General features: G+C 43.7%; 1 protein-coding gene and 1 non-coding gene across 3 annotated transcripts; both read right to left on the reverse strand.

Annotated features, from left to right (window-relative positions):
- Positions 1-1972: 1972 nt before the first annotated feature.
- PANX3 (pannexin 3) lies at positions 1973-20010 on the reverse strand. Of its 2 annotated transcripts, none has more exons than XM_072953871.1 (5): positions 19919-20010; positions 9307-9528; positions 7911-8053; positions 4732-4946; positions 1973-3087 (listed from the first exon to the last, which is right to left on the reverse strand). In XM_072953871.1, the coding sequence occupies exons 2-5, from the start codon at positions 9485-9487 to the stop codon at positions 2448-2450; spliced, it is 1179 nt and encodes a 392-aa protein (XP_072809972.1). In that variant the 5' UTR covers positions 9488-9528; positions 19919-20010; the 3' UTR covers positions 1973-2447. The 2 variants fall into 2 exon arrangements, with proteins under 2 accessions (XP_072809972.1, XP_072809971.1); XM_072953870.1 differs by lacking the exon at positions 19919-20010 and adding an exon at positions 12006-14409.
- LOC116276796 (U6 spliceosomal RNA) lies at positions 16117-16223 on the reverse strand. The gene has a single exon (XR_004186299.1). It is a non-coding gene; the product is annotated as a U6 spliceosomal RNA (small nuclear RNA).
- Positions 20011-25445: the final 5435 nt, after the last annotated feature.

Here is a 25445-nt window from a genome sequence, read left to right on the forward strand (position 1 = left end):
GATTTTAGTGGAATTTGCATTAACATGTTTATTGTTTCTTCTTCATTAGAAACATTTTCTTATAATTTATAAAACATTTCATGCAAAATTTAGAAAATACAGTACAAAGAAGATTTTTAAAAATCTATATAGTGCTGCCACATGAAGTGAATCACTTTTAACATGTATGTTTAATTTTTTATTGAAGTATAGTTGATTTAGAATATTATATTAGTTTCAGGTGTACAGCATGGTGATTCAGTATTTTTCCAGATTATTCTCCATTAAATTTATTACAAGATAATGGCTATAATTCACTGTGCTATACAATATACCCTTGTTGCTTATCTATTTCATATATAGTAGTTTGTATGTTTAATATTTTAATGCATTTTTATATAGGTTAGCTCATACCGAATATAATCTTTTGTTTTTTTGTTCACTTTATTATAGCCATTTTGTAAAGTTACTGTGATTTCTTTATAAATGCAATTTTAGATGGCTGCTTAATATTCCAGTTATGACAGAATAATTTTACATAATCATTTCCATGTTTGATTTTCTGGTCATCCATTGCTGTGAAGTACATTTTTGTGCACAAAGCCTTTTCAGTACAGTATTATGTAGTAGTTGGGTCTGTGTGCTCCAGATACTGTAATGTTCTCCAGCAACTCATTCCGTCAATTACATATTCAGAAGAATATTTATTTGGTAACAAGGATGATACAACCTTTAGGAAACTTATTTAAGAGGGAAAGACAAATACTATAAAGCTATATTACTACAGTGTAATAAGTTTTATCTCAGAGGTAGGTATTGGATGATATGAAAGCACCCAGTTAGGAAAGGAGGGAGACTGGGAAAGCTTCTTGAAGCGGACTTTGGAGGAGAGCTAATGGGGAAGGATTTCGAGAGTTAGCAGAGTCTCGAGGCGGAGAGGGGCTGAGCGGCCCAGCGAAGAACAGAGGAGGGCACCGTGGGCAGTGGGGACAGCACTGTCACAGGCCCAGCATCGTGAGAAACACAAGAACTGTGAGTTGTGGATTAGAGTGAAAGGTGACTGTGGAGGGAGGCGAGAGGAGAGGCCGAAGGAGCAGGCAGGATTTGGATTGTGAAGGGTCTTGTGTACCAACTGAAGTTAGGTTTTAACCCAGTGACAACAGGAAGCATTGATGAATGTCCGTATATCACCCCCTTTACTTGTTTTAGGTAAACTTATCTGAATTTGTTAGAAGCAACGTAACTTTTCTACTTACCTATATGAAGAAGGGTCTAAATGACCTAGGTAAAAATTCCCTGAAGAAATACGTAACATGCAGCACCAGAAAGAAATAGCCAACGAGAGACAGCACAGCACTGGGGGCTGAGCGTGGCCTTTGCAGTCAGATCAGGGTTCCATTAAATCAGGGCATAGGAATGGGAGTTAGGAGGTAAGATGGGGCAATGAATCAGAGAAGGGAGAGCTGGAGCCCAGCAGCACTTTCTGACTGTCCTGCTTAGGTCTGAGTAGTCACTACTGCTGACTGGCTGTAAGTGGAGGTAGAGCATCCCCTGGGCTGTTAAAGGCATGGGGGGTGGGGAGGGTACAGCTCAGTGGTAGAGCACATGCTTAGCGTGCATGCGGTCCTGGGTTCAATCCCCAGTGCCTCCATTTAAAAAATAAATAAATAAAACTAATTACCTCCCCTCAACCCCCCCTCCCTCAATGTATTTTTTTTTTTTTAAAAAAAGCACCTCTGGACCCATTAAGAATTGTGAAGGAGTCTGCAGCCCATAATCCCAGCCCTTGGGGAAGTGAGTCCCTGGTTTAGATGATGAAAAAGCATATCTGAACACCTCAAGGCTCCACTCACAGCTGACAAACAGCCCTGGCCTTGTTCTACGCTGTCCTTAGGCCCCAAGAGCAGATTACAAGCTCTTGCCATCAGTAGCTCCTGGCCCACTTGGCAGGCCACAGAGTCCCTGCGCAAGGTTGGTGACTTCCACAAAACAAGCTGGGAAAATTCCTAGGATTTGAGGCCACACCAAAGGGTTATCAGGGATTTTATACCTTTATTCTCTTACCACATTACCCAGCTTGCTCTCTGGGGTAACCTGTGTATCCTAGGAAGGCCACAGAGTAAATACAGTGAGAAGACCCTGCCTCTGTAAAGAGCCTGTAGAAACTTCTTCGTCTGTGCAATGTCTAGGCTTTAACTTTAGTTTTAGTTTTTTTCCCCTGTCTTCATATTATGCTCTAGACCTAGTTTTTTAGTTTTTTGACACATCAGCCCCAACTTTCAGATTTGTTTCCATATATTGATTATGTCATCTCACCTTTGGGATAACATAATACAAGATGTACGATTCAGCTAAATCCAAGCTTAGCAATCCTAAAGTGGGTGTTTCTGTATATTAGTGTGTGAGGCTTGTGCAAAAGGGGAGAGATTTTTACTTTCCATAAAACTTTTTGCTTCATGGTTTCTTAACTATGGGTTTTCATCACATATCCCGTGGGTGAGCTGTTTAGGTCTGGAGGGTTCTAAGCCAGCCAATAAAGTCATGAAATCAACCACTGTGTCAATGTTGTGCTTCTGGGTGTCTGTGTCCTTCAGTGCACTTAAGACACTCAACCAGCTAAAAGAGATGAGCTCAGAGATGTTGGCTCGGAGGAAAAGAAGGATCACATTGAGGTCATTGATGGGACATCCTAGCATCTTTCTGCTGAGGAGATCAAAAGCGGGGAGCATCTCATAGATGGACAGGAGCCGCTTGTCCCACCGACAGAGCCGTGTGAGGTTGTATATTATCACTGGAACCAACAGGGTGTACACTGCTATGCTGGAGAGACTCACAATCTGGAAGACAGACAAGGAGGTCAGCCTGCATGTGATCAGGTCAGGGATGTGGGTCTCATCGCTTAGCAGCCCTGTCTTGATGGAACAGCTGAATTCCTCTTGGAAGAAGACATCCAGGTGGAAGTGGCCAAGGTACAGGTAGGTGGCTGAGGTGAAGAGGAGCAAGAGAGAGTTCCTCAGGAGGTAGGCAGCCACTAGTGAATGTGAGCGCTGCTTACAGGCCAGGTACCGCTCTAGCAAGGGGAATTCAAAGTATCGTTCTTTCCGAGCCCTGGGCAGAGGAAGAAAGGAGGCAAGATTAGGAGGGACCATTTAGAACCACATCCTGAGAGAGCCATGTGAGGAGGTAGCAGAATCTGTGCATCCAACACGGCACTCTTGGCTCACATAACTGTCTGCCTTCTTTGCGCATAACCACGCGTCTCCCCCGAAAGAGGTGTGCGAGTGCATCTTCATTCTCCAAGAAACGAGTGCAGCGCAGTAAACCCAGTGAATGATCAATGAGTGGTCACACTGGATGTCTGCCCAGCAAGGCAGACTGACTCTCCAGGCTGAAGCAGGATTCTTAGGAAGCGTTGAGGCTTTTAAAATTAGCGCTGGACTGGGAGTGTAAGTAACCACATTCTGGTTCTCAGTCTGCTTATTTTGTGTATGATTTTTCGGCCAGTTCATTCATTTTATGAAACCAAATGGTGCAAACAGGTATTTGTTGAGAGCCGTGGGGTTCAGGTACACGGAAGCCAGTCTCTGCTCTGGAGAAGCTTACAGCCTGGCTTGCGGGGAAGGGGCAGATGAGACATGCAGATGTCAAGTAAAAGCAGTACTTGATTTGTTGCTAAAATGATGGCTACAAACCATGGTAGTTGTGAAGGTTAGGAGAGACACGTGACAGTGTGGGCCGGGGTGCTCAGAAACCTCTGCGGAGAGTGTTGTCTCCGGTTGGCCTTCAAAACGTAGGCAGGCTTCAGAAGGACAGACAGGAGAGAGCTGTTTCCAGAGGATAGAGATGTGCACAAACTTGCGGCCGAATATGGATTCACATCTTAGCTCAGCTGTGCTCTGAGGGGCCTGCCCTGGCCCCCCTATTTAGAACTGCACCCCCCCCCACCTCCCAGCTCTCCCGAGCCCCTTCCTGCCTTTCTTTTCTTCCTGCCACTTTCCTTCTACCGTGTGATTCACTGATGTGTCCTGCTTATTCATTGTCTGTATTCCCTCAATGGAATATAAGTGCCCCCACCCCCAACAGACACACAGACAGACACACACACACAGACACACACACACACACACAGACACACACACACACACATAGACACACACAGACACAGACACACACATACACACAGACACACACAGACACAGACAGACATACACAGACACACACAGATACACAGACAGACACAGACACACAAAGACACACAGACACAGACACATATCCAAAGCACCCAGAGCAGTGCCGGGTGCTGGGAAATGACAGCTCAATCCTTAAATAAATGAACCACTTGCTCAGGAGGAAAGAAGGCGGCTGCTGAGGTGGAGGGGAAGGTGTCCATCCCTTGCTAGTTAGAGAGAAGTTTGAACAAGTAGTTGATGACAGTGTGTGGAAGGCCTGGGAAACATATTTGGGAGACTTTAGAAATGTTTTCTGTAGGCTTGGGGAGAGCTAGATGAGGTTCTGAAAAAGTGGCCGTTCAGAGATTAACCCCTTTGTGATGGAGTGGGTTCCCTGTCAACTGGAGGCAGAGTCCTTTTCCTCTCCCTGTACAGAAATGATGGAAGGTTAATGAGATGAGGTGTTAAGCACTTTGAAATCTTGAGACGGGTCGTACAGAGGAGAGTTTAAAGATTACTCTGCAGAGATATCACTTTGATGTCTGACTGAGTCTTTCAGAAAGGAGTGCAAGAAACAACTCACTTCTCCAGCTCATCCCAGAGCACATGGGGGTCCGAGCTCTTCTGCTGGATCTTCAGCATGTGCTGCACCAGGCGGATGGAGCGATTGTAGGACTTGTCCAGTTCGCTGATGATGACCAGCAGGTCCGAGCTGAGGGCAGGCACAGCCGCATACTGCCACAGCAGGACGGGCAGGTACATGGCCACGGCCAGGGCCAGCAGGGAGTAGGGGAGGGCCTGCAGGGCGAGAGCGAGCTGAGGACGGGGCCAGGGGGCCGACACCTTGTGGAGAGAGTGCTGAGTGAGGGGCTCTTGTTCCCTGGTTTCTGCCTTGGAAGGGGGAGGCAGAGGTGGAGAGAGAGAGGTGGCAAGGAGAGAGAGAGAGAGTGGGGGCAGGGGAGACAGAAAGAGACAGAGAGGGAGAGAGATAGAGAGAGGGAGAGAGAGATAGAGAGAGGGAGGGAGGGAGGGGGAGGGAGAGAGAGAGGGCGCTAGCTTCCCCTTCCCCATGCAGGTTAGGCTGGGGAGCTAACTGGAAATCATGGCCAACAGTAGTCATGGCATCTTAGTGGGGAGCATCTTCATTCTCAACCTTCCACTTTTCTTTCTGGGACTGCTCCAGAACCCATTAGCATTCAAAGTCCTGCCAGGAGCCCCCACACTGCTGAGAGGAGTCTGGTCCCATTTCCTCTACGTGGCCTTCCCCACCTCCTCCCGTGTGCAGTGGTCTTTTCTCATCTCTGGATTCTTGGTAAGGCCAAACTACCTCACCAGGCACTGTCTTGGACTCCTTTGGAGCTGTTGCTGGTCTGTACGTGTATAACCTGACACCGAGGTAAGCAGAAGTCTAGGATCCTCAACTATATAATTTGCTACCTGAGATAAGGGACTTTTCCTTGTCACACTGAGCACACCTAACAGGGTGGGCCCACTATTTTGCTCACAGTAAAAACTCTACTTATAGAGGCTTATTTAAGCTACATTTGGCTGCGCGCTCAACGTGCATTATTTATTCCATCTTCACAAGGGGGCCATCAGGTGGGTACTTTTGGTATCTCTATTTTACAGACAAAGAAACTGAAGCATGAAAATGTGAAGTAACCCGTGCAGGGTTACGCAGCTAGGAGGCGAGGGGACAGGGCTGGAACCAGGCAGTCTGACTTGAGGTCTTATTCCCTTAACAAATACTCGACTATAGCTTCTCCTGAGCCAGAGATGCCTTTTATCTTAGAGGAGAGTTTGAAGAAACAGAGGGAGGGGGGCTATTTGGTGCATCTAGGCAGAGAAAGGTTGTCTGCGTGTGTGTGTGCGCGTGCGCATATCTGAGCTAAACAGGAGTGACAGGTTAGGGAAGGTATTCTAGGCCACGAGAGAAAATCAGAACCCTTCCACTCCTGTCTAAGAAATGACATCTCTTGAAAATGAACTCTTCACCCTAGACCTTCTGTTTCAGTAGGTTTGGAGTGGAGCCAGAGCTGGGCTTAAAGAGCTCACAGGTGACCCTGATGATCAGACAATTTGACTCTTTTCTGACACAGGAATCCCCTCTGCAGTGCCTTGAACTTGCTGCCATCTAGATCCTGCTTGAACACTTCCACGGACAGACACCTCTTTCCATTAAGTCTCTGGTGTTGTCTGGGTCCTAGAACTGTGGCACGTTGAGGCCCTGTCAATTGTCATAACTAGAAAATGGTATGAGTGACTTCTGATTAAAATTGTGAATTGCGCATGTATGTTACTTCTGCTCCCTCATGAAACCCCACTAGAATGACGATTCAGGGACCAAAAAGACATAATCCTACAAGGACAAAGAAAATGGGAGAGGAGACAAGAGCAACAGAGTGTTGAAAACTGGGAAGCAGTTGCGTGATAGAAGATACCAGGCTGTGGAGAGGATGGGGAGTTGATTGGGTGCAGCCAAGCTGCTTTTCACCATGAAATCAGAAAGACTCAGGAACTGGAGATACCAGGTGTGTCTGAAAGTAGGGGTGCAGATGGGGATGGAAACAGGAATCTTGACAAAACAAACCCACAGATCCTTTCTGAAGGATAATACACTCAGTCTGAGGTGGGAAGTCCCATAAAAAAGACCGGCAGGACACCGGGGCAGGGCCATTACTCTCCTGCCAGCACCATCCGGTTCCCTGGCCCAGGGGCTCTCTCTCACTTTTTGCCTCTGAAATGCCTTAATTCTAGGAAAGTGGAACTTACCCCTAAAATTCTATTGGTTCCCTAAGCTAACTCCTGATTGGTCATTTCCTTCACTCCTGATTGGTTCTTTCTTTCATTCCTAATTGGTCCATTTCCCTCACTCCTGATTGGTCCATTTGTAGTACTTCATTTGCATGGGGCTCACTCCTGATTGGTCATTTCTCTCCCTCCTGATTGGTCCATTTCTACAAAACTTGTTCCTAATTAGTCAACTTTTGTTATACCTTATTTGCATATGATGTTACAAAGTGTAAACTAGCAGCCTATAAAAGCCTATGTAAGCCTACAGACGGAATCCAGAGCTTAAAACGTTAACTCCTCTGGGCTCACTGGCGTAACAAACCTGAGTTCTCCAACTCTCAGAGTGCTGCTTGGTCTCTCGCCCAGATCCAAGTTGCTGTCACAACTGAGCTGTAACACTAAACTATAACACTGAGCTGTAACACGTTTTTGTACAAGTCAACCACCGTCTTCCTCCCCTAGCAGAAGGCTCGTGGTTTATTCTTTGGAAATATCCAACCAGAGAGATCCATTGAGAGCAGGGGGACCATACTGAGAATGGGGATGAGTTGTATGAATATTGACTGCTGAGACCTGCAGCTGAGTTCCCAAAGGGTTGGCAGCTGAACTGGATACCAGCTGTCCCCTGCCCTCTCTGCACAAATTAGAGATTGAATGATTCTTCTTGGGAAAACTGACCAGCTTCAGAGAAAGGATTTCAGATACTGATATCTGAGGTTTCCACAGTGAAATGGCCCAAAGGGATCACCTTAAATGGACAGCCTCACCCCAGGCACAAAACTTCCAATCAGATAAAAGTGGGCCATTGACTATCACCAGATATTTGAAGAATGTCTGAAACGTGAAAGTCCATGACCAACATGAAAGGGCAGGGGCAGGTGGTGGAGAGGCAGGAGAGAGTCTAACGGTGCAGTTCCGTCCCCTCCACTCAGCCATGAAGCCAGCCTGATGGAGCGCGGCTCACTTTACCTTGTGAGGCCAGAGGGATTTGGTCTTGTACTGGCCAGACTCCTCCTGCTCATGGTGAACCAGCGAGTCCCAGCAGGAACTGTCCACGTAGGCAGCCTGCCGGATGCTGAAGTTGCTGGGACAGAAGCAGCTGATGGGAGACCCTGGAACAGGAATGAGCATTGAGGCAGCCCTGAGTTGGGGTTGGGAAGTGGGAATCCAGGGGACAGTCAGCTAAGAGCTTTCCGGGGTCACCTCCGCCACTCTGCCACTTTCTGTGTCTGGCAGGCGCTTTCTTCTTCCCGGATCCCAGCTTTCTGGGTTTGGCACTGCCATTTCACCATCACTGTAGGACTGCTGGCCCAGGCCTGCCAGCGCACTGACTTGCCTTCGATGTCTGGGGGCAGGTCTTTTCTCTCTGAGCTCCCGCTGGACTCCCAGACCTGCAAGCAGCAGGGGCTCCTCGCCTTCCTGCATTTTGGCACCAGAGGGCTTGCAGTTTGGTGGTGATGTCTCCTTCCTGAGAAAGCTGACCTCTTTAAGGTTCTAACATTTAGAGGATAAATTTCCTGGACTTCTGAGCCCAAATCAAGAACAAGAAAGGGGGCGGGGCAAGTGGGGCTGGAAGGAGAGTGGGTTTGGAGGAAGGGTCTCTGCTTTTGATTTTCCCATCACTCTCTAGAAAGAGGCAGAAGCGGGAACCAAGACTTCTCCCCACCTGTGGGTGAAGGAAGAGGCAGTGGGAGGTTGACACACCTCCTTGGGCTAGGTAGTAAGCTCATCACACAGCCAGAACAGAAAGCCAGAAATTCCAATTCTCGGGAGGTCTAAATTCTTTTTAAGAGATGGCAGATTTGCTGAGTTAATCTAGCACCCAGAGCACGATACGTATGTGTTTGTTAATGTTTGTGTATGTGGCTGGGGTTCATGGAGAGGAAGGAGTAGATTTATTCAGCACCTATGATGTGCCAGGTTCTATCAGACACTTAACATATGTTCTTAAGTGGGTAATCCTGAAGCTGGGGAGTGGGAAGGTTCCAGGAAGATGAGACTTGTCTAACGCATGGCTAAGTAAGACCTTTAGAGGTCCCAGGTCCTGAGAAGATTACAGGATCCCAATCTCTTTCCTCCATATGAAATTCAAAATAAAAGTTTAATGATTGCAGTGACATAAAATATGTGAATCCTCAAGTTAAACTAAATATTTTTAATGGCAAAATTTTGGAAATGATTTTCAAAGTTTTTTGGTACCTCTGTTTTCCTGGTGCCCCAAACTCATGCCTGGTCTGCCTTTTGGGTGATGCCTGGCTCAAGCTATGCAGTCGAGACAGGGAGGGAGCTGTCCCACTTCAGAGCTCACACAAACAGCGAAACCAAGCAGAGTCTCTCTTGCACACTGGGTCTAGAAGCCACTTACCGGAGGAGAACTCCTGGGCAAATGCCAGCGACATCAGTAACAAGGGGAAGCCCACGGCTACGAACTTGACCATGCGGTCCAGGGGAAGTTCCAGGCGCAGTCCTTTGAGACGTGGGCCCCTGCGGTCGGGCAGCAGGGCATCCGAGAGCATGTACTCTGCAGCTGTGTGTGCCAGAGACATGATGCCCGGGAGCCTGGGGCACAGAGGCAGTGGGAGGGGTCCTGGGATACAGGAGTGAGAAGACAGCCGCTTCAGGCAGCTGGCTCTCAGCAGACAGTGCCTGCAGCCCCGGCCTCACAGATATCTGTGCAAGGGGCGGGCGCTAGTTCTTTAAATAACTGGCCAGGCCCTGAGCCAGGCACTTGGTAATTAGAGGGCGGCACAGCCTAGTGGGTCCTCGCTGGAGGAGGGTCTGGTGTTGGCTGGGGCTGGTGCCAGGCTGCTGTCTGGATTGCCCCTGAGCAGATACAGTCCCGTGGCTTTATGCTGCCTTCTCATTAATAAAGTATTTTTGGTGGGGTGGTGGAGAGGGGGAGGGCTGTGGAGCATGCCCCCCATGTAATTGGTGTGGAATTGGGGTGGAGATTGCTTCAATGTGCTGAAGGCCCTCATTTTGTGGTTTGGGGTGGGAATGGAGCCCCCAAGGCTCAGCTAGGGCTGCTGCTCCTACATAGCGTTCTTTGTCCCAGTGATGATTTTTGCTTTGGGTCCAGCTTTTTTCCCAGAAACTGATCTGTATTTGGTGTTGTTTCCCTTCCCTGCCTCAGGTCTTTTCCTAAAGTGTTTCAGCCACGTATTTACAATTTCCGTGTGTTTACACTTTTCTTTTTTAGCCCCCATCAGTTCTCTAGAAAGCTGCGGGATGTGTGGCAGTGTTGAGTAGTGGAAAAAACACGACTTTTGAAATTTGGAGGCAAGCCTTCCACTGGAGACCTAACATTACTCGTTTTTTTCACTGTGTGATGGCAGGGAGTCACTTTTGGCTCAGTATTCTCATCTATCAAATGGTATGATAGTGATTGTACAAAATTGTGAGGATTGAAAAGCACCCTGTGGGAAGATGCTTGTAAACTGTAAAGTGTAAGGTAAACATCACCGCTTACTTTAATTTGGTAGGGTTCAGTGGATGGAAAAGCGAACACTGGGACATAGGGCACTCTTGTCCCTAGTTCTGCCCTTAGATTTGGAAGAGAGGCCCTGACCTTGTCTTTCATGCTGGTCCCCTTTGGCTGCGGGCTTTCCACAAGGCAAGGAGTCCACGGGGCCAAAGGGATGTGTGCATTTGGGGCTCATGCACCTGCGTCAGCCCTCCTCTAGCACCTGGGATGCCTAGATGGCCTCAGCCTGCTTCTAGGGCTTGTGCAGCCCTTTGTCCCAGGTGCATCCTCCCATCAGCAGGCAGAGCATGCTGCTGGTGTGCACCCTTTGGCCTAATGAATGGCTCTTAGTAGGGGGTCTGGATAGAATTAAGAAGTCCTGGGTGTTCACACATGCAATTGTGAGTCTTCTTGCACTGTGGGACTTAGCTGGGTTGGCAAGAAGGGACCTGGATAGTCTAAGGATTCTAAATTTAAGTTAGCATTCCTGGTTATTATGATGGGGTGTGTGTGTGTGTGTGTGTGTGTGTGTGTTTGAAGGTAGGCAGATAGGACATATTTTATTTAACAGTTTGCTAGCTTGATTTTTATAACTCCTAATTTTTTAGATATACAATGGAATACTACTTAGCCATAAAAAGAATGAAATTTGCAGCAACATGGATGGACCTGGAGATTGTCATTTTAAGTGAAGTAAGCCAGAAAGAGAAAGAAAAATATCATATGATGTTACTTATATGTGGAATCTTAAAAAAAAAAGGACACAAATGAACTTAATTACAAAACAGAGACAGAGTCACAGACAGAAAACAAACTTATGGTTACCAGGAGGAAGAGGGTGATGAGGGATAAACTGGGAGTTTGGATTTGTAGATACTAACCAATGTACGTAAAATAGATAAACAACAATGTCGTATTGTACAGCACAGAGAACTATATTCAATACCTTGTAATGGTCTATAATGAAAAAGAATATATGTGTATGTATAACTGAATCACCATGCTGTACACCAGAAATTAACGCAACATTGTAAATCGACTATACTTCAGTTAAAAAAAAATAGAACTAAGTCACAAAATCCAGCCTATATTCAAAGAGAGAGGAATTGGGCTCCACATTTTGAAGGAAGTGCCAAAGAATTTGTGTAATATTTTAAACTACTACATCAGATAAGTTAAATTTTTGAGGAAATTGTCCATTTTCCACCCAAACTGTCAAGTTTATTTGCATACCATTATTCATAATATTCTCTCATTATGTTATATTACTGTATTATGAAAAAACTTAAAAATACAGCAAAGTTGAAAGACTTTTCCATTGAATATCTATGACAGTTAATTCTGTCACTAGCATTCTGCTTGGCTTGCTTTGTTACATATCTATTTATCTATCCACCCATAAACCATTAAACTTTTTCTTGGATACACTTCAAAGTCGGTTGTAAATATCGATGTACTTCTCCCTAAATACTTCAAGATGCAGATCACAAACTATACTTCAATATCTGCTTAAAAGTTTGTTTCTTTTCAGGCAAAATTTATGTACAGTGAAATGCACAGAGCTTAAGTGTGCATACACAGATTTTGACAAATGCACACACCTGCGTAATCCACACCTCATCAAGGTTAGGATGCTGTCATCACTCCAGAAAATTCCACTTTATTCTTTTTTACAGATCCTCGTTTTCTGGTGAGAAATCTACATACTTTCATCTAACTCATCCATCTTCTATTTTCTTGAGCATATTAATCAGTTATTTTAAAATCCTTCCTGCTAACTCCAGAGCTGGGGTGATCTGTAGATAGATATCTGCTTCTCCGGTCTACTTTTTGCAAAAATCACCGTTTGTAATTTTGCATTGCTGAACACTGTAGATAAAGGACCATAAGAACCAGAGATGCTCCAGAGGATGCTGTCTTTCAGCAAAGATGGTTTTTCTTTCTTTTCTTAGGTGCATAGGGTGAGGAGTGACCACTGAATGCAGTCAGGGTCTGACCTGAGTTAGGTCTGCGCTGGAGTTTTAGTAAGAGCCAATCTACATTTAGTTTTTCCTATTCCTAGAGCCTGATCCTGCCAGGATTTTGACTGAGTCTGTTGGGTCTTTGCCTCTTAAGCTCTGAAAGCCTGTGAAAGGTTCTATTATCCTCTTCAGAGGATTTCAGTTTAGCGCATTAGCCTTTCGCTGCATTTAGCTTCTCAATCTGGCACACGCTTTGAAGGGGAGACTTGTTCATTGAGTCTGTCAGTGACTTTAATGCAGGACCCCTCCCTTTGCAGTGTATTCGTTTCCTAATTACCACACAGTGTAGGAGATTTCACTTTACAGTTTGGAAGTTTTAGTCTAGTCCACACAGCCCCAGCACTCAGTAACTGTCCTGGAGGGAAGACTGGGCATGCATTTGAAGTCTCTCAAATTTCCAGTTGTCACTCCACCCTTGTGGAGGCCCTCCACCTGGACCGAGACCAACAGTGAGTTGGCGACCAGAAGCAAAAAATTCCTCCAGGGGAAAAATTCCTGGAGATTGTCTTCTTGCCCCTCAAATGGTTCTCTCTTCTGTGGAATTGTAATTCACTTTGTCTCCATTTCTTCCACAAATTCCTGACAGCTACAAAACATCGTTTCTGTAACAAGTACAACCTTTTCTATTTGCTGTTGCAGGAGAATTTGCCTGCTATGACATGCTGCACTTTGCCCATAAGTCTGTGCATTATAATTTTAATATACCTAAGTATGTCTTATGTCTTATTGCTTTTTACCTTTTTTTAACTTAGCATTGTGCTTCGAAAGTTCATCCATGTTGCCCTGTACACAGATCACGTTTCTATTGCTGCAAAATATTTCATTTTATCTACTTGCTTGCCTGTTGATAAGCATTCATTTTGCCTGTAGTCCTTGTACCACAAAGAATGCACATTTCCCCTTAGGGCCCTACAAAAGAATCCGATTGGGGTGTAAATCAAGGACTAGAATTTCTAGATCACAGGGCAGCATATATTTAACTGGTCTTACAGAGTATCGTGTTGCTTCCAGAATGGCTGTGATGCACAAAGGTTCCCATACTCCCACATCGTCACCAACAGTTAGCACCATCCAACTTAAAACTTTTTCTTTGTCTGTCAGACGTTAAGCGGGGGTTCTCAAAATGTGGTCCAGGAATCCCTGAGAGTCCCTGAAGCCCTTTTAGTGGGTCTGCAAGGTCAAAACTCTTTTCACACTAATATTGAGCACTATTTGGTCTTTAACTCTCATTCTTGCACGAATGTAAACTTTTCTGGAGGCTGCATGATGTTTAATATTTCATGGGTCCACATGCAACCCTCAGCAATGACAAATGCAAGCAAGAAGTAGAGCTGGGACAAGCTGTCCTCAGAGATGATCATCTTCTCTGATATGAAGTTCATCAGCATTTAGGGGTAATGATAGAGCAGAGATCCACAAATGATGACTTTCTGATGAAAGTAGTACAGGGGAGTGTGAAGCTGAGAATTGAGAAACGTTAGAGCAATCTCAAGACCGACTTCCCTGGTCCCTGGAAGACGGGGAGCTGGAGCCCTGGCTGCCTGCTTGACTCCCTGGGAATGAAATCTGTCGCTGCAGGGTGACTTCCTGCAGCCATTCTCTTCCAGGTGGGAGGCCTGTGATAAGGCCGGTAGCACATCACCCCACACTGAACTGCTTCCTGTGTTCTGCTCATCTCACCACTGCCTGTTTGTTAGAAGTCAGACCAGGTGGGCGCTGTTTCAGAGACCAGCGTGGTTAGAGGAAACAGGCAAAGTCTGGAGTTTTTACTGCCTACAACTTCTTCATATATTTAGAGATAAAAATCTCTGTTTTATTTCTTGGCTGTGGACATGAATTTTGCTTCAGAAATTTAATCTCCCGTATCCTATAGCCAATTCCAAAATATCCACTAGAACACGATCATGTGAAGCTGACATTATCCCAGATCCGGGCAGTCCAGCGTGGTGTGGTTACACCACTTACTGAATGACAAGTCATGTCCTTATCTACGGAATGAGAAGCAAAAATATCAACTCCTAAGTTGTCTTGTAAGCACAAAACGGGATAATGCACATGGAAATAATTTTCCAAATGCTCAGTCGCTATAGAAATGTGAATTGTCACTAGGCATCTGGAAACTGACCTTAATTTTTCCCTGGACTTGAAGCTCTGTGATGTAACTCAGCAGGTATCTTCCTGCTTTGGGGAGGTTAGTTACCAGCTAAATCAGAGGGCAGTGGTTGGGGCAAGAGCACCACGGGGCGCTGCCTGAGAAACCATCCCAAACGGGAATACAGTCTACACCCTGACAGGCCATGCGTATCAGTATGAATGGACTAATGGACTAATTGAATTTTAACGCACACAGATGTAAAAGAAGACCATGAAGAAACTGTGTTTTAGGTGCCTTCATGTGGCCGTCTGTAGCATGGGCCCGAGGTAGCCAAAAAGGAGGAAAAGAATAAAGAACAAGGAATTATACACACTGACAAAAACATGCATGTTATCACAGTTATGTATTTGTGAAGAACTGTATACAGTTTTCTGTGGGTGTACGTGTTGAAAATAAAAGATGAAAAGAAATAGGAATAGCACTTTGTGTATTTATGCCAATAACTAGGTTTGCTTTGCATATGAAATTGAATCCAACAAATTGGTAATTGGGCTTAAGTCCTGTGGTTGCTGAAAAGCCAGCATCTCTGACTCTACACTGAAGGCATTATTCTACTAAAGAAAGATCAGATTATAGCAGCTGAGAGTTTTATAGCTTGAAAAGTTGGGGAATCAGAATAATTTTGTAGCTTAAAAAGTTGGTCAAATTAGGCTTGGAATGTAGTTTATTTTGAGTAAAATGAGGGAACTAAGAAAAAAAGATGAGATCTCTTGCTCCTCTTGTGCTCAGAGGAGCTCAGGAAAATTCGGGTTAGGTCAGGTCAGAAGTAGGTGGAACTAGAAATAGACTACGACACACACAGATCAAAAGAGAATGATGTAAGTGTCCGGGGAGCCAGATGCTCTGTGCCCTTTGGGTTGGGATCCCAAGAAGTCTGTCTGTCCTTGACTTCCTCTTCTCATCTCATATTCTACCCCTGAAATGGGAAGGTGTGGAAATATTAAGAAGAGACACATAGAAAACCATGGGGACAGTATTTACTCTGGGGAAGAATAAAATGGAGCAAGTCAGGAAATGTCATCTTACTACAGTAAACACTAAGTGTGGAGAAATGAAAACTGTGATGTACTCATACTGGGAGGGTAGGAGAGGAGACCTCGGCGTGGGGGAATGTAAGAGAACTCAATCCCAATCAGATCGAATTGCCAGTAATTCCCCGAGCAAACAGTGATGGAATAGCTATTATGAGTTAGCTACTATTCCAGGCCCTGAATCAATGAATAATGTCTAAATTAGACAAATCAACAAATAGCAGTGTAAGCACAGTATTTAGAAACCCTGCTTCTTTTTTTTTTGTATATACATTTTATTGAAGTATAGTCAGTTTGCGGTGTTGTGTCAACGTCTGGTGCACAGCAGAAAGCTCCAGCCATACATGAACACACACATACTCACTTTAATATGTGTGTGTTCTTCACATATTCTTCACAAGCTACCACAAGATACTGAATCTAATTCCCTGCGCCACACAGCGGGAACTTACTGGTTATCTATTCTCTATATATTAGTTAGTATCTGCAAATCTCGAACTCCCCCCAAAATATGGAACACTTCATGAATGTGCATGTCATCCTTGCACGGGGGCCACGCTCATCTTCTCTGTGTCGTTCCAGTTTCAGTACGTGTGCTGCCGAAGTGAGTGCTAGAAACCCTGCTTCTGATCTTTGCTGTGTGACCCTGGAGCAAATGATTTGGCCATTTGAAGCCTAAGCTTTTTTCAGCTACAAATTGGGAATTATTACAGCAGTCACTTCATAGGATTGTGAGGTTTAAATTACTACAGTACCTGGTAAATAGTAAGTATTCAACAAATTGTAACTCTTGTATTTATTATTCTTACTATTTACATGTTCACGTCATGGTACTTAACCAAGGCACCATTATTTCCATCCACAGTGGCGAAGGATTCAAGTTTCAAACATGCTTTCCAGAAGTGTGGCTCTCTACTGTTGGGAATCTAAACTGACAGACATCTCTGTGTCTGAGATGTATTTCTTAAAATAAAGATAATTTAAATTCTAGCTACGTTAGTTGCCTAACTTATATAATTAATGCTATTTGCATAATTCAGTAGAGTTTATGCATTCTTTTCACAAGTTTAAATCTTTTAATCCTCATAAAAATCTTAGGGGCAGATGGTATTTATTAGCAGGAATTGTAATACGCTTTTCTTTTGGTGAAGGAACTCATGTGCAGACAGATGAAGAGATTTGTTGAAAGTCTGGGAGAGGTGACTTGGAACTTGAACCTGAAGAATGTGTTTGCATCCTTGCCTCTTGTTCAGTGGTTCCCAACATGTGGTCCCCAGGTCAGCATCAGAAGCACTGCCTGGGAACTTACAATATAAATCCTTGAGCCCCACCCCAGACCTCCTGAGAACTCGGGAGAGACGGCCAAGCACTCTGAGTCTTAACAGTTTTTCTGGGTGATTCCAACGTACGTTAACATTTGAGAATCACTGCTCTAGTTTGTAGCCCTTTAAATCTGTAGCCTGTGTCTCTCAGGCATATGCTTTAGTAGTGATGGCTTACCATCAGCACAGCATAGGGGAAAAAGAGGAATGCTGCATTATTGTTTTCCTCTTCTAGGAAACTGAAGCTCAAGAACTCACTCAAGTTACCTAAGGTCACAGAGCTAGCAAGGGGCAGACCTGGGCATGACCTAGAACCCAGGACTTCTGACGCCAGCCCATCCTGTCCTTTCTATAACATGCTGTTTTGCTATAACTTACTTTCGTATAGGACTTTATTATTTTTTCAAGTAAAATAGGTTTACTGAATTTCTGGGGGATAAACGAGATCTTATCACTGTATTTCATAAGCATTTTTTTAAGATTTCAAAAGCAATGTATGTGTATGAAGCAAATGAGAAAATATAAGTAGGTAAGGAAAAATGAGAAATTAAAAACACCATATCTCCTCTATGTTTTTAACTACTTAATGTCTCTCCTTCCGGATATTTTGTCTGGATACATATGCCTTTTTCTTTCTGAAACGGGATCATACTATACATACTGTTTACAACTTGCTTTGCTGGGTTGCTTTTTAAAATACTCAGTTCCATATAATTCCCCTCCCACTGCACACATACTTTCTAACAATACCTGCCCAACCATGCTTCTTTAGGCTTCAGATTGCTGTGGTTAAGATAGGGAAATCCACATTGCATTATAAGCTTGATACCTTAAATTATGGTGCCAGAAATGATACCCTTCAGTCATAACTACAACTCTTGAGTTGTGTTTATTATTCCCACTTTAATATAAGAGATTTGAAGTTCAGAAAGAGGTTAAACAGATTTACCCACTGTCATCCACCTAGGAAGTGGCAAAGCCAGGATTGGTACTGAGATCAGACTGATTCCAAGGTTTATTTTCCCAGTGCTGGGCAGGGCCATATAATTTGTCACTCCACTGGGACATATGAGATATGAAAGGGGGTGAGTCTAGAGTGATGTCGGGCAAAATGGTAGAGTAGGGAACTTCCAAAGGCCTTTCATCCACAAATGCAAGGAGTAAACTGGCAAAAACTTTCAAAACCAACTTTCTTGGAACTCTGGATATTAACCGAATACTTGTAGCAACCAGGGGAACATAATCAAGAAAAAACCCCTAAGTCTTGATAAGAGAGCTTTGTGGCATTTTAACTTATCCTGGATACATCTTCTGCTCCCAGCTCAGTGCTGGCCTTGAAGACAACAGCCTGTATCCTTGGTATAAGTACCAGTTCTGGAGGGAGCATGACAGATTTTATTTTTCAAAAATTGTGGTGGTTTGTTTTGACCCGTCTACGGCTCTCTGAAAGACCATCAAAGGGCTTCCCTCTATTTCCCCTAACCTGGACCTCTCCCAGGGCTGATGGGGCCATGGAGGGAGGAGGCCATTTGTGGAAAATGTTTAAACGCAAATGTATTTAGTCACTACCACCTGGGGCAGTTAGCGAAAACAATAGGTTAACCAAAAATCTTGGGAGGGAAGGCTAGGGAATGTGATGTTTTTGGAAATAACTTTGAAAAGATCCCACAGATTCCTGAGACCCTAGAAGACCACACACATGGCTAGGGCTGGGCACATGCTCAGAAAAGACCTGAGAAGACCCTAAGCTCTCACCTCTGGCCGACCTGCAGGCAGCGTTATTTATAACAGCCCCCACGTGGAAACAACCTAAATGGCCATCAACTGATGTATGGATAAATAAAATGTATAGCATATCCATACAATGGAATATTACTCATCTCTTAGAAAAGATGTACTGATACATACTACAACATGAACAAACCTTGAAAACTTTATGTTGAGTGAAAGAACGCAGACACAAAAGGCTGCATGTTGTATGATTACATTTATATGAAATGACCAGAAGTGGCAAATCAGTAGAGACAGAAAGCTCATTAGCAGTTGCCAGGGGCTGAGGGTAAGCGGAACAGGGAGTGACTGCTTATGGATATGCGGTTTCTTTTTGAGACAATGTAATGTTCTGGATTTAGTGCTAATGGTTGCATAGCATTGTGAATGTACTAAAACCCACAGGATGTACACCTTAACATGGTGATAATTTTATGATACGTGAATTTTGCCTCAAATTTCATGATATGTGAATTTTACCTCAATAAAGAGTAAAAATAAAATTTGAAAAAACACAAAAAAGGGGGTTGCTCTAACAGCTTTGAAATGCATTGGAAATGATGCTTCCATGGCAACCGTCTCCGAAGTGACATCAACTTAGAGGAACTTTCCCTGAAGTTGCATCATCCAGACAAGAAACCTCACAGGTTCTTAGAGAAAAGTCAACTTTTAATGAATCCCCGAGGTCTTATTTGCTCTTGAGTCCCAAGGAGAGTCTGCCTTCTGGGGCTTATTTGAAGTTTGTGATAATGAATTGCTTTTCTCTATTTGTAGTATATGGGCTGCTGAAGCAAGCACTATTTTTCTCTAACGTAAATTTTGTGCAGTGGGACTGAGGACAAGGAATGGGATTTATTAACGATATTGAAGGATGCAGCAAAATTCTAAGTGGAAAAATCTATAAATGAAGCTCTATTACTTCTGAGTCTTCATTGAATACTGGCTACAAAGAAAGATAAGCAATCATTGACAAGTGTATACATATAAACATAAACAGGCCTTGAATAAGACGTGTTTTGGCTTTTGAGTTATGATTTCATAATTTCTCCAAGGGGGACGCCTGCACTTAACTCTGACTAAAAATATGCCTAACCCACCCAGTCGCTGAGGCTTGAATTTCCCCCAAGTGAGATTTATTGCTTTGGCTAAAAAGTCTATCCTCATTAAAATAAAAGTGTCCTTAATAAGGAATGTGGAGTACAAGTGATCACATACCAGCTTTATTAGTCCTGGAAGGAATCACTCCATCAGAAACCCTTCCTGAAGTCAGTTACACAATGCATGGAATTTAAAGGAGCCAGGGCTGGGTGTCTGGAGAACAGAATCAGGTGTGCATAGGTACCTTCATTATATGATTCATGATTTCTTAAAATGCTCAGAAAGGTCTTTAGCGCCTCTAACCTCTCACCATACCTAACATTTTCTCCCTTAGAGCCAGCGCTTTGGGTTAAGGAAGGGCTGCTGAAGCACATGATAAAAATGCATTGCCTTTGAGGGATGTTTCACTGGGCTGTTTACCCAAGCGCACATTAGAATAGCTGACATTGCTGAGCGTAACTCTGGCCGTGGTACAAATATTACCTTCAGAGTGAAGCCTATTCTCACCACTCTACTTAAAATTATAGCCCATACTTTTTTTCTACCATCTTTCCTTAAAAGTTGAGAAAAACATCTTTTATATTTACCCACACATTTTACTATTTTAGGTGCTCCCATGTAAGTTTACACTTACATGGTATCTTTAAGGTTACTTTTTACAATTTTAGGGGCTCCTTAATTTTCCATCTGGTATCTTTTTTCCTTCTGCCTGGAGAGCTTCCCTTAACATTTCCTGTAGTACAGTCATCTGGCAGCAGATTTTCCAAGCTTTTGTTTGTATGTAGAAGCCTTTATTTCATCTTCAATTTTGAAAGATATTTCCATTGAAGATAGAATTCTAGACTGACAATATTTTTCTTCCCTTAACAGATGCTGTTCCATTATCTTTTGCTTGCATCATTTCTGATGAGAAGTCTATAGTCATTCTTATTTGGCTCCTCTCTATGTAATGTGCTTTTCCCCCTTTGGTTGTTTTTAAAACGTTCTCTTTATGACTGGTATTCAGCAATTTAATTATGATATAGCTTTGTGCAGCACACTTTAAAGGAATACAATAAAATCCAGCATTCAACAACATTTTTAAAAATTTTAAAATAATGTCCACATCCAATCAAAAATTACTAGGTGTGGAAGAAGCAAAAAATGTAGCTTGTAACCAGCAGGAATATAAGTCAACAGAAATGTCCTGGAAATGACAGCGATGGTGGAATTGGCAGGGAAGAGCTTTACAATTAGCTATTATAAATACACTCAATATGCTCAATAATTTAAAGAAAAAATAAACATGCCAAAAGAAATAGAAGATATTGTTTAAATGGCGCATCTAGATACTTAAAATATACATAATATCTGAAGAGGAAAAAAATCACTTTATTGTCGTACTAGGTACCGTTTGTTTCTTTTTGCTTTTATTTCCATTACTCTAGGAGTTGGTTCAAAAAAATATTGCTGCGATTTATGTCAAAGAGTGTTTTGCCTATGTTTTCCTCTAGGAGTTTTATGGTACCTGGTCCTACATTTAGGTCTTTCATCCATTTTGAGTTTATTTTTGTACATGGTATTAGAAATGTTCTAATTTCATTCTTTTATGTGTAGCCGTTCAGTCTTCCCAGCACCACTTACTGAAGAGACTGTCTTTCCTTAGAGCTCATCAGTGAATCTGGTAAGGTTGCAGGATATAAAATTAATATGCAGGGATCAGTTGCATTTCTATGCACTCACAATGAAATACCATAAAAAGAAGTTAAAGAAACAATCCCATTTACCATAACATCAAAAGAATAAAATGCCGGTTGGGGGGAGTGTATAGTTCAGCGGTAGAGCACGTGCACGAGGGCCTAGGTTCATTCCCCAGTACCTCCCTTAAAAAAATAAACTTAATCACCTCCCCACCCCCCAAAAATGAAAAAGTAAAGAATAATTTAAAAAAAGAATAAAATACCTAGAAGCAAACCTACCTAAGGGGGCAAAGAACCTGTACTCTGAGAACTGAGATGCTGCTGATAGAAATTGAAGGTGACACAAACAGATGGACAGATATACTATGTTTTTGGATGAGAAGAATCAATATTGTTAAAATGGCCATACCACCCAAGGCAATATACAGATTCAATGCAATCCCTATCAAGTTACCAAAAACATTTTTCACAGAACTGGAATTAGTGTTTGAACAAACAACTGGACACCACAGCCTAGCCAAGCTGACACATAAAATTAACCGTCATGGTCTACCCTTTGTCAGCTAGGCCTCCATACACATCTCCTTAAACCGTACTTAGTCTTCATATAAACACAATAACAAATCCATACTTCCACCTAACATGACTCGGCCAACCAACACATAAAATTAGCAGTCACACCACTCTTCCCTGAAGCTCTCCTATTTCACTCTTCAGGTGACTTAGTCTCAGTGATTTAGCCTTAATATTGCCTACCTTTCCCTAAACATAGTTGGGTTTTTCTGTATTTCCATGTTTTTTGTTTTTAATGTTGTTTTCTCTGCCCGGAAATCCCTCTGCCGGTCACCTGCTTATCACTCAGGACTCAGGGCAATGAGTCTTAGCACATCATAAACCTGATTGTGTGTTTCCATAGCAACGATGTCAAAAAATAGGAAATGGTTTCTGAGTGAAGACTGAGTATAAGATAAAGGCATGGCTAACTATCTGTCATAAAAGTAAAGGCACACCACATATTATAAACTATGCTCATTTAAAAACATAAAAGCATAAAATAAGTTTTATAAAACGGGCTACTCCTTGTACTGATTACATAAAGCACCTCAACAGACAACCAAAGGGGTGTGTGTGTGTGTGTGTGTCTGTGCATGCATGTGAAACATAGGCCTCCACTATAACAGTGAGTATTTAAAATATACATGCTAACTATGCCACATGTTAAACATTTAGATAACAATGATGTCATTAGCTTTAGTGGTTTTGGAAATAATTTTGGGGATGTATTATATTATTTTAAAACACTTCCCAGTAAAAAATTTTTTTGGGGGGGAGGTAATTCGGTTTATTCATCTATTTATTTAATGGAGGTACTGGGGCTTGAACTCAGAACCTCATGCATGCTAGGTATGCGCTCTACTACTGAGCTATACCCTCCCCCTACCAGTAAAATTTGAGCTGCTATATAGATACTAGATATCTATGTTGCAAACATGTTTATAGTTGCTTTGCTGACATTAGAGCGTTAATGTTTGGTTTATCGTCTTTAAAATGGGGCTCTTGCGAGGCAAATGGCCTACAGACTTCCCCTCCCTTTTCCCCAAGGATGTCACTCCCTGGAAGAATAATAATCTCTGGAATCTGGACCGTGTGTACATTTTTTTCCCTTTAATACACCAAGTAAAAGAGCCTGGAAGGGAAAAACAAGTATAAATACATGAGTATTATGTGGAAGGGAGAGGGAAGGGCCGTTTCCACTTTACCAGGAAGACAGCCCAGGGGCCTTAGACCCATCTCGGGATATGAAAGCGAGCTCCCCAGCCTGGGTGCCCTCCTCCCCTCCTGTCCCTCGGGCGCTCCATCTGGCTAGCTTCTGTTATAACCAGGGATGGTTTCATCCTTCACCCTCACTATCCTTGTCATACTTGCACTTGTCTACTTCTCAAAGTCCAGACCGAGAAAGCATATCCTTCGTCAGCTTGTTTCATGACTTCCAGGCCTGTCCCAGATGAAAGCTGGTCAGCATATGATTCACATTTGGAGCTGCCTTACTCCAAATCCCATGCAGAGAGAGGAGTAGGGTGGTGAGGACCACATAGTGCAGCCACACTGGAGGGGACTCCTGGCCAGGAGCTCCAGCGGCAGGGGGAAGCCCCCACCTATGAACGTGAGCCTCTGTCGGGCACCAGGGCTTCGAAGGGCATGTGCTCTGCAGCTGCATGTTCAACAGGATCTGCTGAGCATGGGGGTGGGGTGGCAGGCAGCAGAAGGGGTTCCAGGATCCCTTGAGGACACAAAGGCTTTGGGCTGCGGGCTCTGAGCACTCATCTATGCTAGGGGCAGGAGATACTTCTCTAAATAACTGGCCAGGCCCCTCCTAATTAGAGGGAGGCGTGGCCTGGTTGGCTTTGAGCTGGTCTTTGCTGGAGGAGAATAGAACTTCAGCTGGGACTGGTGCCAGGCTGCTTACCCTGAGCCGTCCCTGGGCCAACTGAGCCCCATTCTTTTGTGCAAAACACTCCCAAATGAGAAAGTTTTAGTATAGTGGTGGGGAAAGCCAGCCTATGGGGCAAGAGACCCTATGCAATTGGTGTGAAAATTGTTTACCTGTGTGGAAGGCCCTCATTTTGTGGTTTGGAATGAGAATGGAGCCCCGAGACTCCGCCTGGGGTTGTTACACCTGCATTTTATTCCTCTTCCTGATAAGGACTGTGGTTCCTATTCCAAAACTGCTGTGGTGTTTAACGACGCTCAAGGCTACCCTTCCCGCACACCACCCTGGACTTTTTCCAAGTGGTTTAAACTACATGAACTCCTCTGAAAACTCTGGAAATGCATGGAGGAGTACAGAAGTGGAAAAGGCATGAATTTTGAAAGCTGCAATCAAAAGATCAAGGATGATAGTACCAGTTTCTCACTGTGTGACTTTTGAGAAACTGCATATACAAACACGTAATGGCCAGACGATGTGTAAAAATGGAATTTTTACCCACAACCTGTAGCAACCAGCTCGGGAAGCCAAACTACAGTCTCTGCAAGAATCAGCCCAGAATGGGCAGGACTTGGTCACTGCCTGCCAGCTTCCCAATTTTTTTTTTTTAACCTCTGCTTCCAACTTGGGTCCAATTAGGAAAAGCTAAATATGCTCCCAAACCAAACCCATCACAAAGGATGCCCTGCTTGTCGTTAGCCCCCCTCCAGCTTCCCCATGCCAATAACCTCCAATCAGAGCACACGTGAAGCCTTCCCCTTTCTCCACTATAAAGTTTTCCCATTCCCTGCCTGCTTGTGAGTCTCTGCCAAAGGTGAGTGATGGTGGCTGGATCAAGCAAGCTCTGAATAAATAGACGTTGCTTGTCCTCACTTGGTGGTCTTCATTTATTCCACACTTTGGACAGGTCACTTAGCTCCATTTCTTCTATTTGTAAACAGTACATAGATGATCTCAGAAGACTGTGAGCATCGATGGCTACTGAGTGTTAAGATGCCCCCTCCTTTTCTTTTAAAATACCCGTGTTACTGAGGTGTGACTGATGCACAAAAAGCTGTATTTAATGTATACAACCTGATGAGTCTGGAGATAAGCATACACCCGTGAAACCATCAGCAAAATCAATGCCACAAACATATCCATCGTCTCTAAGTGTTTCCTCCTGCTCCCTTGGTTGATTGTGATAACTTAAGATCCACCCTATTAACAAAATTCTAAGTATACAATACAATACTGCCAACTACTGGCAAAAAAGACAGAGATCCTTGAGGTCTGGGCTGCATGTACTTCCCAGAGGACACATCTGGGGTGTTCTATGTGTACATATTCCTTCTGTCTCTAATGGTATGAAAAGTGAATGCATGTGTATAACTGAATCACCATGCTGTACACCAGAGACTAACACAACACTGGAAATCAATCATGCTTCAGCAAAAATAAGGAGTGTTTCAGGAACAACAATTGCAAAAAAATGAAT

The sequence above is a fragment of the Vicugna pacos genome, chromosome 33 (genome assembly GCF_048564905.1).
Source record: "Vicugna pacos chromosome 33, VicPac4, whole genome shotgun sequence".
Lineage (NCBI taxonomy): Eukaryota > Metazoa > Chordata > Mammalia > Artiodactyla > Camelidae > Vicugna > Vicugna pacos.